Source organism: Ranitomeya imitator, chromosome 5 (genome assembly GCF_032444005.1).
Source record: "Ranitomeya imitator isolate aRanImi1 chromosome 5, aRanImi1.pri, whole genome shotgun sequence".
NCBI lineage: Eukaryota > Metazoa > Chordata > Amphibia > Anura > Dendrobatidae > Ranitomeya > Ranitomeya imitator.
The window spans coordinates 17,363,467-17,378,220 of NC_091286.1; the positions used below are offsets into that span (position 1 = coordinate 17,363,467).

At 49.6% G+C, this 14,754-nt stretch overlaps 1 protein-coding gene across 1 annotated transcript in view; it reads left to right on the top strand.

Annotated features, from left to right (window-relative positions):
• The first annotated feature begins 922 nt into the window (after positions 1 to 922).
• SLC4A1AP (solute carrier family 4 member 1 adaptor protein) overlaps positions 923 to 14,754 on the top strand; it is a 65,309-nt gene continuing 51,477 nt past the window's right edge. Inside the window, exons 1-6 of the mRNA XM_069768337.1 lie at positions 923 to 2,808; positions 3,514 to 3,712; positions 4,040 to 4,162; positions 5,221 to 5,281; positions 10,286 to 10,425; positions 10,945 to 11,105. Of these exons, the coding sequence (XP_069624438.1) occupies positions 1,027 to 2,808; positions 3,514 to 3,712; positions 4,040 to 4,162; positions 5,221 to 5,281; positions 10,286 to 10,425; positions 10,945 to 11,105 (2,466 nt within the window). The 5' untranslated portion in view covers positions 923 to 1,026. The remainder of the gene's footprint in view (positions 2,809 to 3,513; positions 3,713 to 4,039; positions 4,163 to 5,220; positions 5,282 to 10,285; positions 10,426 to 10,944; positions 11,106 to 14,754) is intronic.

Below are 14,754 nucleotides of genomic sequence, written 5' to 3' on the forward strand. Positions count from 1 at the left end.
CATGTTCCTGTGGGAGATACGGAGACGGCTCGGCGCAGTTGTGGATTCTGGGGTCTCGTTGCCCGCAGCTGGCGCCCGGATGCCATGTTCCTGTGGGAGATACGGAGACGGCTCGGCGCAGTTGTGGATTCTGGGGTCTCGTTGCCTGCAGCTGGCGCCTGGATGCCATGTTCCTGTGGGAGATAGAGACGGCTTGGCACAGTTGTGGATTCTGGGGTTTCGTTGCCCGCAGCTGGCGCCCGGATGCCATGTTCCTGTGGGAGATACAGAAATGGCGCGGCGCAGTTGTGGATTCTGGGGTCTCGTTGCCCGCAGCTGGCGCCCGGATGCCATGTTCCTGTGGGAGATACAGAAATGGCGCGGCGCAGTTGTGGATTCTGGGGTCTCGTTGCCCGCAGCTGGCGCCCGGATGCCACGTTCCTGTGGACGCTGCGTACGGCCAGTCTGGGTCCATAGATCGTGTGGTGTCGGTGCCTGTCCACTGTTACTCTCTGTATCGGGCACACGTAGCGTCTCGTAGGCCGATAACGCCATAGCGCATGTTCCGTGTCGCATGCAGAGATGAAGCTTGTAGAGACTACACTACAACGCCGGTCATACTGCATGTGGAGCGTCTGTGGCCAATAAGTCAGGCCTGGTAGGACATGATCTGTAGGGACCATTCTCCTTGTGGCTCTCTACGGCTATGCATGGCTGCCTCCCAGCACAAGGTAACAAAACCACCAGAAAGTAATAATCAGCCCCCAATGTAGAAACATCCACGGCTGGATCACTAGGTGAGATTTTCTAAGTCTAGGTGAAGTGAGGCAGCTCCATTCTGGGCACTTCCGCCTGGAATTCCGTTGCCATAACAACAATATTCTACCTAGCAACAAAGTCAGTCGCGCCGGAAGTGATGTAATCTCTTGGCGCCGTCATGTGACCGGAAGAGGCTCCTTCGTTTCCGGTGCGCTCACTTTGGCTGCTTCCCGTGACCCGACCGCGTTGTGTACGAATATCAGAGGCTGTGAAAGTGGCGCTGGATATATGGAGGCCGCTCAGCTGTCCCCCCATGATGGGGAGCGGCCCTGTGATCCCGGGTCCCTGGAGGCCGGGGATCCGGAGCCCATTGGCGGGAATGAGGCCACCTGCCATGGCAATGGCGGGACCCAGGGCGATGAGGGGGCCAGGGATTCCTGGATCTGGAATGATGAGACCCCCGGGGCTCAGGATGCTGAGGGGGCCAGGAATCCCAGGGCCTGCATTGATGAGGGATCCGGTACCAGCATCTCTGAGGGGCCCCAGGATTCCGGGGCCAGGACTGGGAAGGGGTATGGGGATCCCGGGGCCCGGCGCATTGAGGGGCCCAGGGCCAGGGTTGATGAGACCATCAGGGCTTCCGGGTCCTACTCTACGGGGACTGATGCAACCTCCGGTGAGGGGCCCGATGCCCGGACTGATGAGGACGCCTTCACTCCCAGGTCCTCCAAGAGGCCCGAAACAATCTCCAGTGAGGGGCCCCGGACTGATGAGACCTCCCTCGCTCTCAGGTCTACCGAGGGGCCCAACACAATCTCCAGTGAGGGGCCCCGGACTGATGAGACCTCCCTCGCTCCCAGGTTCTCTACGGGGACCGGTACAGTCTCCAGTGAGGGGCCCCGGACTGATGAGACCTCCCTCGCTCCCAGGTTCTCTACGGGGACCGGTACAGTCTCCAGTGAGGGGCTCCGGACTGATGAGACCTCCCTCGCTCCCAGGTCTACCGAGGGGCCCAACACAATCTCCAGTGAGGGGCCCCGGTCTGATGAAACCTCCTTCGCTCCCAGGTTCTCTACGGGGACCGGTACAGTCTCCAGTGAGGGGCTCCGGACTGAAGAGACCATCCTCACTGCCAGGGTCTCTACGGGGATCGGCACAAGCTCAAGTGAGGAGCCCCAGACTGATAAGACCTCCTTCCCTCAAAGGTCCTCCAAGGGGGCCAGTGCAACCACCAATAAGGGGACCGGGAATCCTGGCGCCATCACCAGCAGCAATGAGGAACCTGGGGATTCCAGGGATGGGGCCCATGCGATCTCCAATGATGCCCGGGCCTATTCACCAGACCAACGGCTTACCGGGTCCAGTAGGCCTAAGGGGACCTATGCTGCCAGGACCTGCAATGCGAGGCCCCATGATGTTAGCTCACCGGAATCCTGGGATGCTGGGGCCAAGGATCCCCCTAAACAACCCCTTGCAGAATCAAATAATGGGGAAAATGGGTCCAGGGTCGACACCCTGGAGAGCTCCACTGAGGGGGCAGGGTCCTTTAAGAAGCCCATCGCTCCTATCAGGTCCAGCTGGAATGAAAAGGCCTTGGACCAACTTGACAAACCCAGCAGCTCCACCATTCACTCCATCAGCAGGGAAACGGCCCCGGATCTCAGCGCCCGGCTTCCCTCTGATGCCTACCAATCCAGCCCTGCCATTCCCTATCGGGAGCCTACCTGGTCCGGGTGGCCCGAGGCCGTTTACAGCTTGGAAGTCCTGAAGGGCGGCAGCATCCTGTCAACCAAAAGCTTGAATGGCTCTAGCTGGACTGTTTTCGGCAGGCTGCCTACTTGCCACGTGTCTCTTGAACATCCTTCTGTTTCACGGTACCATGCAGTCTTACAATACCGCTCGGTCCCGGGGATGGAGCCGGATCAGGGACGTGGGTTCTATGTGTTTGACCTGGGCAGCACCCATGGGACCTTCATCAATAAGCAGCGGATCCAACCCAAGACCTACTGTCGCATCCGGGTGGGGCACGTGCTGAAATTTGGCGGAAGCACCAGACTCTTCATCCTGCAGGTCTGTTAAGTTCTGACAAGATCTCAGCTTGCTGTTTTTTTTATTTTGTGTCCAGCGTCTCAGCTGATTTCGTGCTACAATTGTATCACCTCTGCGGAATCCTCTGTGAGCTCCTGGGCTGCAGATTGATACATTTTCTGCTCAATAATATGTAACAAACCACCATGGCAGGGTCTTTAGTCATTGTGGGAGCTCGGGGCTACATTTAATATTATGGGGGTGGGTGACATCAGAAGATGTGATGAACGGGATATTTAGGAGTATTACCATGGAGGGGTGTGGAGCGCAGCGCTTCACACTGCTCCGGTATGATGAGAGCAGAGGCCAGAGGGAGTATGAAACACTCCAGACAGTTGTCGCCCAATGTCCTCCGCTCTGCCTGGCAGCCGGTCACTGTCCAGAGACATGATTGATCGAATTTCTGTCTAGAGTTTCCATCGTGTCCTTCAGCGCAGCCTCCAGCCGCATTGACATCGGGACAGGGAGAGCAAATGTCTCAGATACAACACTGTCATGTCCCCACTCAGTTATTATTTTTCCATAATGCCTTTAATGGGGTAAAATGCAACCAAGAGTCTTTTCTGCAGCTGTCCTGGGACTTGGCTTCTGCCTTTTGTTGAATTTTGGAAAATATTTACCCTCTGTGGTGCAGGTTTAATGGGCGAGATCTGATTGATTTGTTTGTTTTTTTTTTGTTTTTTTTAGGGTCCAGATGAAGATCAAGAAGCTGAGTCCGAGCTGACAGTAACAGAGATCAAAGAAGCTCGGCGGCAGAAAGAAAGTCTGCAGAAGAGGATGCTGGGAGATGATTCAGATGAAGAAGACAACCCCGAGGAGGAAGGAGAAGTGAAGGGGAGAAAGGAGCGCGGAGGGGCGGATGAGGCTGGCTGCACGTGGGGGATGGGTGAGCCAGAACGTCACATTCAGTTTTTGTCCGACTGTGGACGTGACATTTCTTATAGCAGATCCCATCAGTATATGATATTTATGGGGTCTTCTATCCATGTTCTACATGTTGGCGTTCATGTCCTTCAGTGGCTGCTTGCGGTTAGTGAATGGGAACAGCTTTGTGAATGAGAAGCCTTGTCAGCTCAGCTGTGACATGTATTGGATCATGGTGGGTGGAATGTTTCCATTCACTGACTACAAGCAGAGATTCGGAGTTGGATTAGAAATTGATACTAAAAATATATTAATATTGTGTTGTTGTTTTTTTTCCCCCACTTTGCAGGGGAGGACGCGGTGGAGGAAGAGAATGACGTGAACCCCATCGCCATGGAATATCAGGCAGAGAGGGAAGCGCTTTACTCTGGAAACCCTAAAAAGGCGCTCCAGGGATTCTTTGATAGAGAAGGTAATTATCCAGTGAATCTAGCGCATTTCAACGGCTGAGGACATTTATCATTGTTTGTTACAAATTGTGCAAGATCCAGTTAAAGTGAATTTTCCATTAAAAAAAAAAAAAGTCCACAAAAAATAGCGGTTACCAAAAATATATCAGCTAGTACTCTCATTCTGTTTCTCGACATCCAACGCCTGCTCTCCGCTCTTGTCTCTGTGTTTAGACTGTAGCACGGACATCACAGCTGCAGCCAGTCGCTGAGCTCAGCAGCTTGTCGTCTGCATTAGCAAAGCTGCTGAGCTCAGTGATATGAGCTGTCGACACAACGTGACCTCTGCATTCAACACACAGAGACCGTAGTTAAAGCAACGGACTGGCGCTGAATCTGCGGAGAAGAAATGCTATCAGATTGTTATTTTAGATGAGTCTTCATTTGGAACCCCCTTCATACTTGTTGTCCAGTGCCGCACATGTCCACAAAATGATGTGAGTGACACTGATAACAGTGCGTCAGCAAATATTTGCCAGGATCCGTGCACAATACCCATCGATCGTGCATATGTCCTGGCAGTTATCTGCCGAACCAAAGTCGTCATTTCCATTCAGAAGTGAACGTCCCAGGACAACATCTGCTGTGTTTCGGATTTGCATTAACACACACCATTGCAGTGACTGATCCGGCAGCGCTGCTTCTTCCTCGTGTACTTTTTTGGTGCTCTTATGAATACTGTAGATTGTATTAGTCTGAGCAGACGTGTGATAAATAATGTGATGTCCGTCGTGCATCAGAGCTACGGAGTTTACATAAACCCAGATGTGACACAATATCAGGGAAGCCTAAAGTTCAGTAGTATGATCCTGCCCCTCATCACTCATCACCCGACCTAGAGGAGTTAAAAAAGAAATGCCACCACCAAACAGGCAACACATGTAATGCCTCCTCTGTCCCCCTGCCCCCAATGTGTGCCACATATTATATATAATAGACCTCAGGTGACGACGACCTCCAGTATAAATATTATTTTTGGGTTATTTTAGCTCATTGGTGTCTTCGTCATTGTATCTTGCAGGAGAAGAGCTGGACTTTGAATATGAAGGACGAGGCATTGGGTCGTGGCTCTGCAGTGTAAAGTATGTCAGAGCAGTAAATATATGAAGACCTGGATATAGAGGGCACCTCTTCTTCATAGCTGCCTTATACCAATGTCATTAAAGATCACAAGAGTTTTTTTTTTAAAATGTTTCATTTTAACCTTTTTACATTTTTTCCACCTAACTGCTTTACTGTGGAATAAATGCTGCAAAGTAAAAATGCTTCCAGAATTAGAAGGTAATGGTTTATTTATTAACAAAATGAACAAAAAAGAAATATTAATCCTGTCAGTATCTCTTGACCATCCGTCGCCTCCATCACTTCTTCTCGGTCACTTGTGCACAGTTTCTGAAGGAACTCGGCAGGAGCCGGACAAGACTGCCAAACCTCCAGTCAATGTCCTTAAGAGCGAGGAGTCCTGGGGGTGATGATCCGGCCCCACAGATCCCTGATCTCTCATCATCCCATCTGTCTGGGATCACAGAAGGATCCGCACAAGCCTCATGCACAGGAGATCTGGGGTCAGGTCTCCAAGATGTTTGGCATCAACTCCTGCTGAGATCCTCCATAACTTGTGTACAAGTGACTAGAAGAAGTGATGGAGGCGACGGGTGGTGACAAGATACTGATGATGGAAGCAACGGACGGTCACCAGATAAAGAAGATGGAGGCGACGGGCGGTTGCCGGACAATGGGAGACGACGGGCAGTTGCCGGCCAACAGGAGGCGACGGGCGGTTACCGGACGACGGGAGGCGATGCGCGGTTACCCGACGACGGGAGGCCACGCGCGGTTACCAGGCCACAAGCGATTACCGGACGACGGGGGCGGTTACTGGGTGACGGACGGTTACCGGGTGACGGACGGTTACTGGGCGACGGGCGGTTACCAGATACTGATGGGATTTTCATTTCTCTTTTCGCTTCTATTTTTTTTATTAAAGATTTCTTCTCTTGCAGCATTTTTCTTACCTGACTAACTCTTGCACAGTACCATATACACATTTTTGTTTGTTTTTTGTAATCTTTTTGAATTATTTGACTTTCCTTAATGGGAACTGATCAGAACCTTTTCCTGCAGATATAGGGCTAATCTGCAGGTATGTGGCCTTAAAAATCGTGCCTGCCTTACTGGAGCAGCAGCTACAAAGAGAAGAATTACCTTTTATTTCCTCCCTACAGCTGCTCATTACCCGTGGTGCAGAGAGCGATGTCTCCCCATACTGTGTGCGCGGCTGTAATCACTCCCTGGGGCTCTGACAGTCTGGTCTGCAGAGAGTATGTGCGCATGGCAAGCTAAGTCCTGGGGAATGATTATGGTGGTGCACACAGTATAGTGAGGTGCTTCGCTCTCTGCACCGCCCTGATTACTGGAAACAAGCGGCCACAGGGAGGTTATAAGTTAATTTTCTCTGTATCTGCTTCTCCAGTAAGGCAACAATGCCGGACTGCCGCACTCTTTACCTGTAGATTCTCTATCGCTGCAGGTAAATGGCCTTTCTAGACATGATGGCTTCTTCCCATTAATACATTTTTATTTTTTTTTTTGGAATGGGAGGAAAAAAATTCCACCATTCTTTTTGTGATTCTTATGGAAATTTTATGTTTCATTAATTTTTGTAACTGATTGGTACAAATACTGTTCAACCAAGTCTAATGTGGTTTTTGTTTTGTATTTAACGTTTTATGCTTTAGTCCATAATAAAAAAAAAAAAAAGTGTTTTTTTAGGGGGCGGGGGGGGGGGGGGGAGAAGTAGTTTGTGTCACAGCATTCAGAGAGACACCGCTTTATCTTTTACGTTACAAGTGTTTCTTTTTTTGTTAAAGTCCTTATCGGTGGTGTTTTGGGGTGTATGGTCTTTATCGGTTCTTATAAGTTAATATTTTTCAGGTGTCTGTCTGATGTAGTTGGCTTTTCCCTCTGCTTACCATCAGTTATCGTTTTACTGTGTGTCGTTATGATTGCAGATTTTTTTGTGAAAGTTAATGAAAAGTTGTTTTGTTTTTTTTTTGTTTTTTTTAAATAAAAGTAAATTTTTTTAAATTTTAACATTCTTGAGATTTTTGATCTTTTAATAATGCATGGCCGTTGAAAGAGTTAAGATTACACTGTCTGGTGGTCTGTTATCCTCCCAGCTGCCATAGGAATCCCACCCAAATGTGGTGATAAGAGGAAGGGAACTGTACGCTTTGAGGGGGTTTAAGAATCTCAGACCGATCGTATTGGTTGCTGTCACTTTTGTCAAAAGTCTGTTTTGCCGTCTTATAAAGCACAGACCAAATAATTTGAAAGCCCCTGGGCCGGCAGCTGCGTCAGTAGTTTGTGGCCGCTGGACCAGAGCCCTGCAAGTCTTCTAGCTGCCGCTTCTCCAGCTTTACCTGTGCATTGTACCACAGCGATGGTGTCACTGAGCTACAGAAGAGGAGGCTCACAGGTCCGGTCTGGTGGTCGCTGGACCAGGTCCTGATAAATCAATTGTTTCAACTATTGCACCTTTGTAAAAATGAGGAGCGTCAGAAGACGTCATCTCAGTGACTTCAATGAAAACCCTAATCTCCTGTCATTTTTTTGTCTCCGGCGAAAAAGCCTGAAGCGCCGGATCCGACGCTTCCGGCTGTTTGCTAGAATGGGTGCCGGATGCAGAGAATGGCGAATCTGGCGGCCTGATCCGGTTTCTTAAACTGAGCATGCTCTATTTTTTTTTTTTTATACAATAATCTAGATAGGCTAGCCGGATCCGTCAAAAAAAAAAAAAATGGATCCGTCGCATCAGTTTTTCACAATCTGCGCCGGATCCAGTTTTTCCAACATTCGCCAGATTTAGCCTGAAACAAAAAACCTGATGTGTGAAAGTAACTAAACCCTTAGGCTAATGTCAGCGGGCAGCATGGAGGGCTCAGTAAGTGCTTGGATAATGGTGTTGCTGCCGTCCCGACACCTTCATCAGTTTAGGATGAAAAGCACGAGACTTTCCCAATACACTTTTTCTATTAACTGGAACCCATTTTTGTTTCTCCTCCCCAAGCTCCAATTTACGTGCCAGTAAGTAGGCGGCATTACATTTACTCCAGAGCTGCATTCACAATTATGTGAACTTCAGAGCTGCACTCTCTCAGTATTTCCTGCTTTAGGGCTGATCCAGCGGTCATCATCATAACGCAGCTGTATAGTAACCTATGAAAGGACATGGGCCTCCTATCTTCGCCCCACTTTACTGTGCACTTTACCGCTGGGTTTTACACTGAATGAAATGAGTATTTGATCCCTTGCTGATTTTGTACGTTTGCCGACTGACAAAGACATGAACAGCCTATAATTTTAAGGGTCGGCTAATTTTAACATTGAGAAATAGAATATCAAAAATAGAATCCAGAAAATAACATTGTATAAATTATATACATGTATTTGCATTTTGCAGTGAGAAATAAGTATTTGATCCCTCTGGCAAACAAGACTTAATACTTGGTGGTACAACCCTTGTTGGCAAGCACAGCAGTCAGACGTTTTCTGTAGTTGATGATGAGGTTTGCGCACATGTCAGGAGGAATTTAGGTCCATCCTCTTTGCAGATCATCTCTAAATCATTAAGGATTTGAGGCTGTCGCTTGGCAACTCGGAGCTTCAACTCCCTCCATAAGTTTTCTATGGGATTAAGGTCTAGAGACTGGCTAGGCCACTCCATGACCTTAATGTGCTTGTTTTTTGAGCCACTCCTTTGTTACCTTGGCTGTATGTTTTGGGTCATTGTCTTGCTGGAAGACTCAGCCGCCGACAACCCATTTTTATTGTCCTGGCGGAGGGAAGGAGGTTGTCACTCAGGATTTTACGATACATGGCTCCATCCATTCTCCTATTGATGAGGTGACGTAGTCCTGTGCCCTTAGCAGAGAAACACCCCCAAATCATAATATTTCCACCTCCATGCTTCACAGTGGGGACGGTGTTCTTTGTGTCATAGGCAGCATTTCTCTTCCTCCAAACACGGCGAGTTGAGTTAATGCCAAAGACCTCAATTTTTGTCTCATCTGACCACAGCAGCTTCCCCCAATCACTCACAGAATCATCCAGGTGTTCATTGGCAAACTTCAGACGGGCCGCACATGTGCCTTCTTGGACAAGGGGACCTTGCGGGCACTGCAGGATTTTTTTTATTTTTTTTTTCAGCTCCCATCTTCTTGCTAAAGACCACTTAATTTTATTTGCGTTGACATTAATTCCATGTTTTTGATTGGCAGCCGCGTGGAAGGTTTTCAGAAGCTTTTCCAGCCTTGTTCTTTCTTCATTAGGAACAGTCTGCAGAATTTTAAACCTTTACGGTGTAATGTGTTACCAATGGTTTTCTTGGTGACTGTGGTCCCAGCTGCCTTGAGATCATTAACAAGTTTCTCCAGTGTAGTTTTAGGCTGATCTCTCACCTTCCTCATGATCAAGGATACCCCACAAGGTGAGATTTTGCATGGTGCCCCAGATCGATGTCGACTGACAGTCATTTTGCATTTCTTCCATTTTCTTACTATTGCACCAACAGTTGTCTCTTTCTCACCCAGTGTCTTACTTATGGTTTTATCGCCCATTCCAGCTTTGTGCAGGTCTATGATCTTGTCCCTGACATCCTTATAAAGCTCTTTGGTCTTGCCCATGTTGTAGAGGTTAGAGTCTGACTGTTTGAGTCTGTGGACAGGAGTCTTGTATAAAGGTGACTATGCAAGACAGCTGTCTGTAATGCAGGTAAAGAGTTGATTAGGAGCCAGGACTGGTCTGTAGGAGCCAGAACTCTTAATGGTTGATAGGGGATCAAATACTTATTTCTCACTGCAAAATGCAAATAAATGTATATAATTTATGCAATGTGATTTTCTGGATTTTATTTTTGATATTCTATTTCTCAATGTTAAAATTAACCTTCCCTTAAAATTCTAGACTGTTCATGTCTTTGTCAGTGGGCAAACGTACAAAATCAGCAAGGGATCAAATACTTATTTCCCCCACTGTATGTTCTGTGATGGCTGCTCTTCATGCTCCACGTCTTCTCTTATGCACAGGCTGCCCGTGGATGATTCTTCTGGGAAGCAGCTGGTAGCAGAGGTGGTACATTCAGGAAAGAAAAAGGACGCCATGAGGCTGTGCGCCCTGGAGGCCTGCCGCATGCTGGACATGAGAGGGTTACTCCGCCAGGAGGCCGGTGAGTACCAACACTGTCCAGGAGCTTTACAAAGGCTTCGCTTTGGATTTAGGTATTAAGGCTTTATAGCTGGACGTCCGATCACTCGGACCCCCTCAGATTGGTAGATGATGACCCTCACCCCATCGGCTCGGTCATTCTATGGAGCCATTCACATGATAAAATCTGCGGGAGAGGGCTGTTAACATCTCTGCATTATACGTTATTGTTGTTTTAAGCCATTCCTCTCTGTTACCAACATATCAGACTGGGGAGATGCAGAAAAAAAAGAAAAATCACAACTCGCTACTCTCCAATGCCAAGAACTTCGCGTGCATCTGATCAGCCTGACTTCCTGCCATCTCCAGCCTGCAATGGCTGATGAGAGGACAGTAGACCACGCACCATTACTATTTGTTGCCACTTTTCTCGCCATCTTTTGCTTTTTTCCGCAGTTGTAAATTCATGTAGGCACGTTGTATTCTTCCATCTTGGTTGTCTCTACCCGACGAGAATGATCCAACCTGCCGTTTTCTCTAGTGTCGCGCAAGAGAAAATCCAAAGAGTGGGAGGCTGAGGATTTCTACGACAGCGACGACGACACTTTCCTCGACCGCACGGGAGTCGTGGAAAAGAAGCGGCTGAATCGTATGAAGAAAGCTGGGAAGATTGATGAAAAGCCGGAAACCTACGAGTCCCTGGTGGGTAATGAGGGAAGACGTGGGTCCAGATGCAGGTTCACTCCAGTCACACACAAACCTGCAGTTATGGCTAAAGATGAGAGAATCGACTTACAGCACCCTCGTTAAGTACCACATGAGTAGTCCCTGATTGCCGGACGGGAGTCTTGTGAATAGAGTTCAGCAAATTTCTTCGGGTCCCTGCTTATTCGGCAAGTTATAACGCTTGCCGAATAAGCTGCAGAGGGAACCCGGATACATGGAGCGCGCCGGCTGATCGGTGCCGCAGCTGCATGGTCGCTGCAGCTGCATGTGTCGCCGCTGTGTCACTGTCACAGCACATGCAATGAGAACCCAACAAACAGGCTCTCCATGCATGTGCTGTGACAGTATATCAGAATAAACGCGTGCACAGCCGTTAGAGCGGTGCCAGAGTAGGTTCCAATACCATGAATAATAGCAAAAAACTCGGCACTCAGACTTAACTTAATCAGATAAAGTGATTTAATGGTGTCCACGGTAAGTAACAGAAGAAACGTTTCGGTCCTATAGCCGGACCTTCATCAGTCACAATATTTGATCGTGAACAGAAGTTAGTGGACCCGAAAGATTATGGTTTTTCATTAAGGTTATAGATATAGACATGTGCTGTGGCAGTGACAGAACCGCAACACATGCAGCTGCAATGCCGATCTGCTGGCGCGCTCCATGTATAGCGGGGACCCAAAGAAATTCGCTCAACTCTACTTAGGATCCTCCTTACATCTTTCGGCATCCCGTCATGCCGATCGGTAGTAAGTGGTCTGCAGGACTCCCGTCTGACGGTCACAGACCACTAATGTGGTCCTGCAAAGCGAATCACCCCTCTTCTAGTTGTGAGAAATGCTAGTTCACCTACCAACATGGAAGTTTTATTCTTGTCCTGAGATGCATCATGTCTCACACTCCAGTCACACTCAAAGCTGCTGCTTGCTTATTCAGTTTGTGCACTGAGTACCCCTGCAGAGTGTGAGATGTAGGCGGCCATTGTCCAGTTTGGAAGCAAAAAGGATTTAGGGAATCACAGCTGATGCCGGTCTCAGTCAGAGACATGCAGCTTTGGATGTGACTGGAGTATAATAATAATGCTCAGCAAGAGACACCATGATTGTAGGGAGATTCTTGTAAAATATTTTGTGCTGATTTCTTTTTGTTCTCGTCATCTTTTCGGAGGCGGATGCAGAATTCCAAATCTCCTGCATAGATATTAGACAAAAGTTCTACCTTCTTCCACCACTAGGGGGCGCGTATTGCTTTGTGTCTTGTCACTGATTCATTTTCTCTATCACCTCATTGGGGGACACAGGAACCATGGGGTGTATGCTGCTGCCACTAGGAGCCTGACACTATGCATAAAAAAGTTCTCTCCTCCTCTGCAGTGTACACCCCACCGACTGGCATTATGCACTCCAGTTTAGCTTAGTGTCAGTAGGAGGTGGACACGGGTCTTTCATTAGACCCTTATCTACCTCCATGTGCGTCGTTTTCTTTCAGATTTTCTGGAGGGATACAGGGTGAACAGTCACACCTGTAGTCCCACAATACGGACTATGAGTACGGCATGTACTGCCACCCCGTATCCTCATAGATCCCTCAGCAGGACCAAGATCCTAGCACACAAGCGTGCTCAGAAGTCCGGTCCTGCATCCGTCCCCCACCCACTCGCCCACCAGAGCCTGTCTGTTGCGGAGACGAGGACATACATCAGCTCCCTGGACGTCTCATTCCTCTTCAGGTTAGTAACGGCGTGGGATGTTCAAGGTGAGTATTTTCCCCATTCCATCCCATCCCATCCCGGATCTTCAAAGGGGGTGCTTTATTGAGGGGATCTCACTGGTCGTCACCAATGGCATACGCAGATGTAGGGGCCTTTTTCAGCCGCACGGGCCGGGATCGCTTTGTCGTGCGGCGGCCACGCTTCTTTGTCTGCCGCACCGTTTCCGTGGCTGCGGCCGTTCTGCCTCCTGTTCCGGCGCGGCGGCCTTGACAGGCTACCGTGCCGTTTCGGCCGCCCTTAGCGGCTGCCCTGCCATCTGTGCCAGCGGGGCCCTGCGGCTGCTCTCAACGGCTGCGATGCCATTGTTCCAGCGCGGCGACCTTGGCAGGCTGCCGTGCCGCTTCCTTCCTGCGGCACACTGCTTCGGGCCGCGGTCTTTCGCTGGCGGTCGCCGGCCTCTAATTTAGGCCCCGGCTTCTGCCCTGGCCTACTTCTGGTGCCGTGACTCCACCCACTTCCGTCTTTCATCGAGCAGGCTTTTCTCCCGCCCGACAATCTCCCACAGCAGTCACCACCTTTTCTCCGCCCACCGGCGCCATCTTGGGACTCCTAAGTGCACGAGTCCTCTCTACTCTGTACCGCCGTTTGGCGCCACATCTCAGCAGTCACCATCTGGAAGGCGTTCATTCGGTTCCCATCTTTCGGATTGCGACAGGAGCTCATATCGCTTTCCTGCCTAAAGGGCTGCTTCTCACCGGAGGTCCATCCCGCAAGCCGGACAGCTTCCGCCACCTGGAATCCGTTTTCGTCTGCTGTGAGTAGCTCTGCACTGCAGACTGACACTCCCCTCTGCCCCCCTGTCCCCAACCCTCTGACATTTTCTTCAGGGACCCTTCAAGATGTCTTCCTCTAAGGGAGGCCGCTCTCGTCGTCCTACTTCTTCCTCTACTTCATCTGCCTTAGTCAAATATTTTGCATGTTCGTCTTGTAACTGCAAACTTCCCTCAGGTCAGTCCTCTTCACTCTGTCAGGCCTGCAACAACCCGATTGTGCCCACCGCCCAGGATCCCCTGGCCGCTCCACTTGAGAGTGATACCCCCACCCCAGGCTGGGCTTCCTCTCTGTCACAATCGGTAGCGGATCTAACTCTGGTGTCTCAAACTCTGGTGTCCATGCTCGATCAATTTCCCCTGCAGACTCCCGCAGTAGCCAGCGGGTCGCAGGAGCCTCCGTCCGAGCCCCCCATTATAAGCCACAAAAGGTCCAGACAGGAACGCCGGTCTGAGTCCTTCTCTCGCTCTATCTCGCCACACGGTCCTCCTCTGCGGTCGGCGTCCTCCCAGTCCTCCTCCCCTGAGTCAGGCGAGGCGTTCTCTGATGCGCCCTCGGAGGATATTTCGGAGCTGGATTCTAACCAAATCGCTAGCATGACGGATTTGGTTCAGAATCTCATCGGAGTGATAAATCAAACCTGTGGCATTAACGATTCCTCTACGGAACCCGCAGATCATGCGGTTTCGTTTGGACGGGCTAAACCACCTTCCAAGTTTTTCGCTCCTCACCCTGAATTCGAGGAGATCATGAACAGAGAAAGAGAGAATCCGACCAGACGTTTTCAGAGGGGATAGCGCCTTAGCGTTTTATATCCTTTTTCTCCAGAACTTACCGCCAATTGGACTTTCCCCCCTCGGTGGATCCCCCAGTTTCCAGGCTGTCCACCAACACGGTGCTGCCACTTTCCTGCGGAGCATCTCTAAAGGATTCTAACGATAGTCATAGAATCCTTTGCGAAGTCAGCCTTTGAAGCAGCTGCAGCTACTCTATGCCCGGCTTTCGCTTCCACTTGGGTTTCAAAATCCATATCCAAATGGGCCAAACAACTCCGTCGAGGTATCCTGGACGGAGCTCCACCCG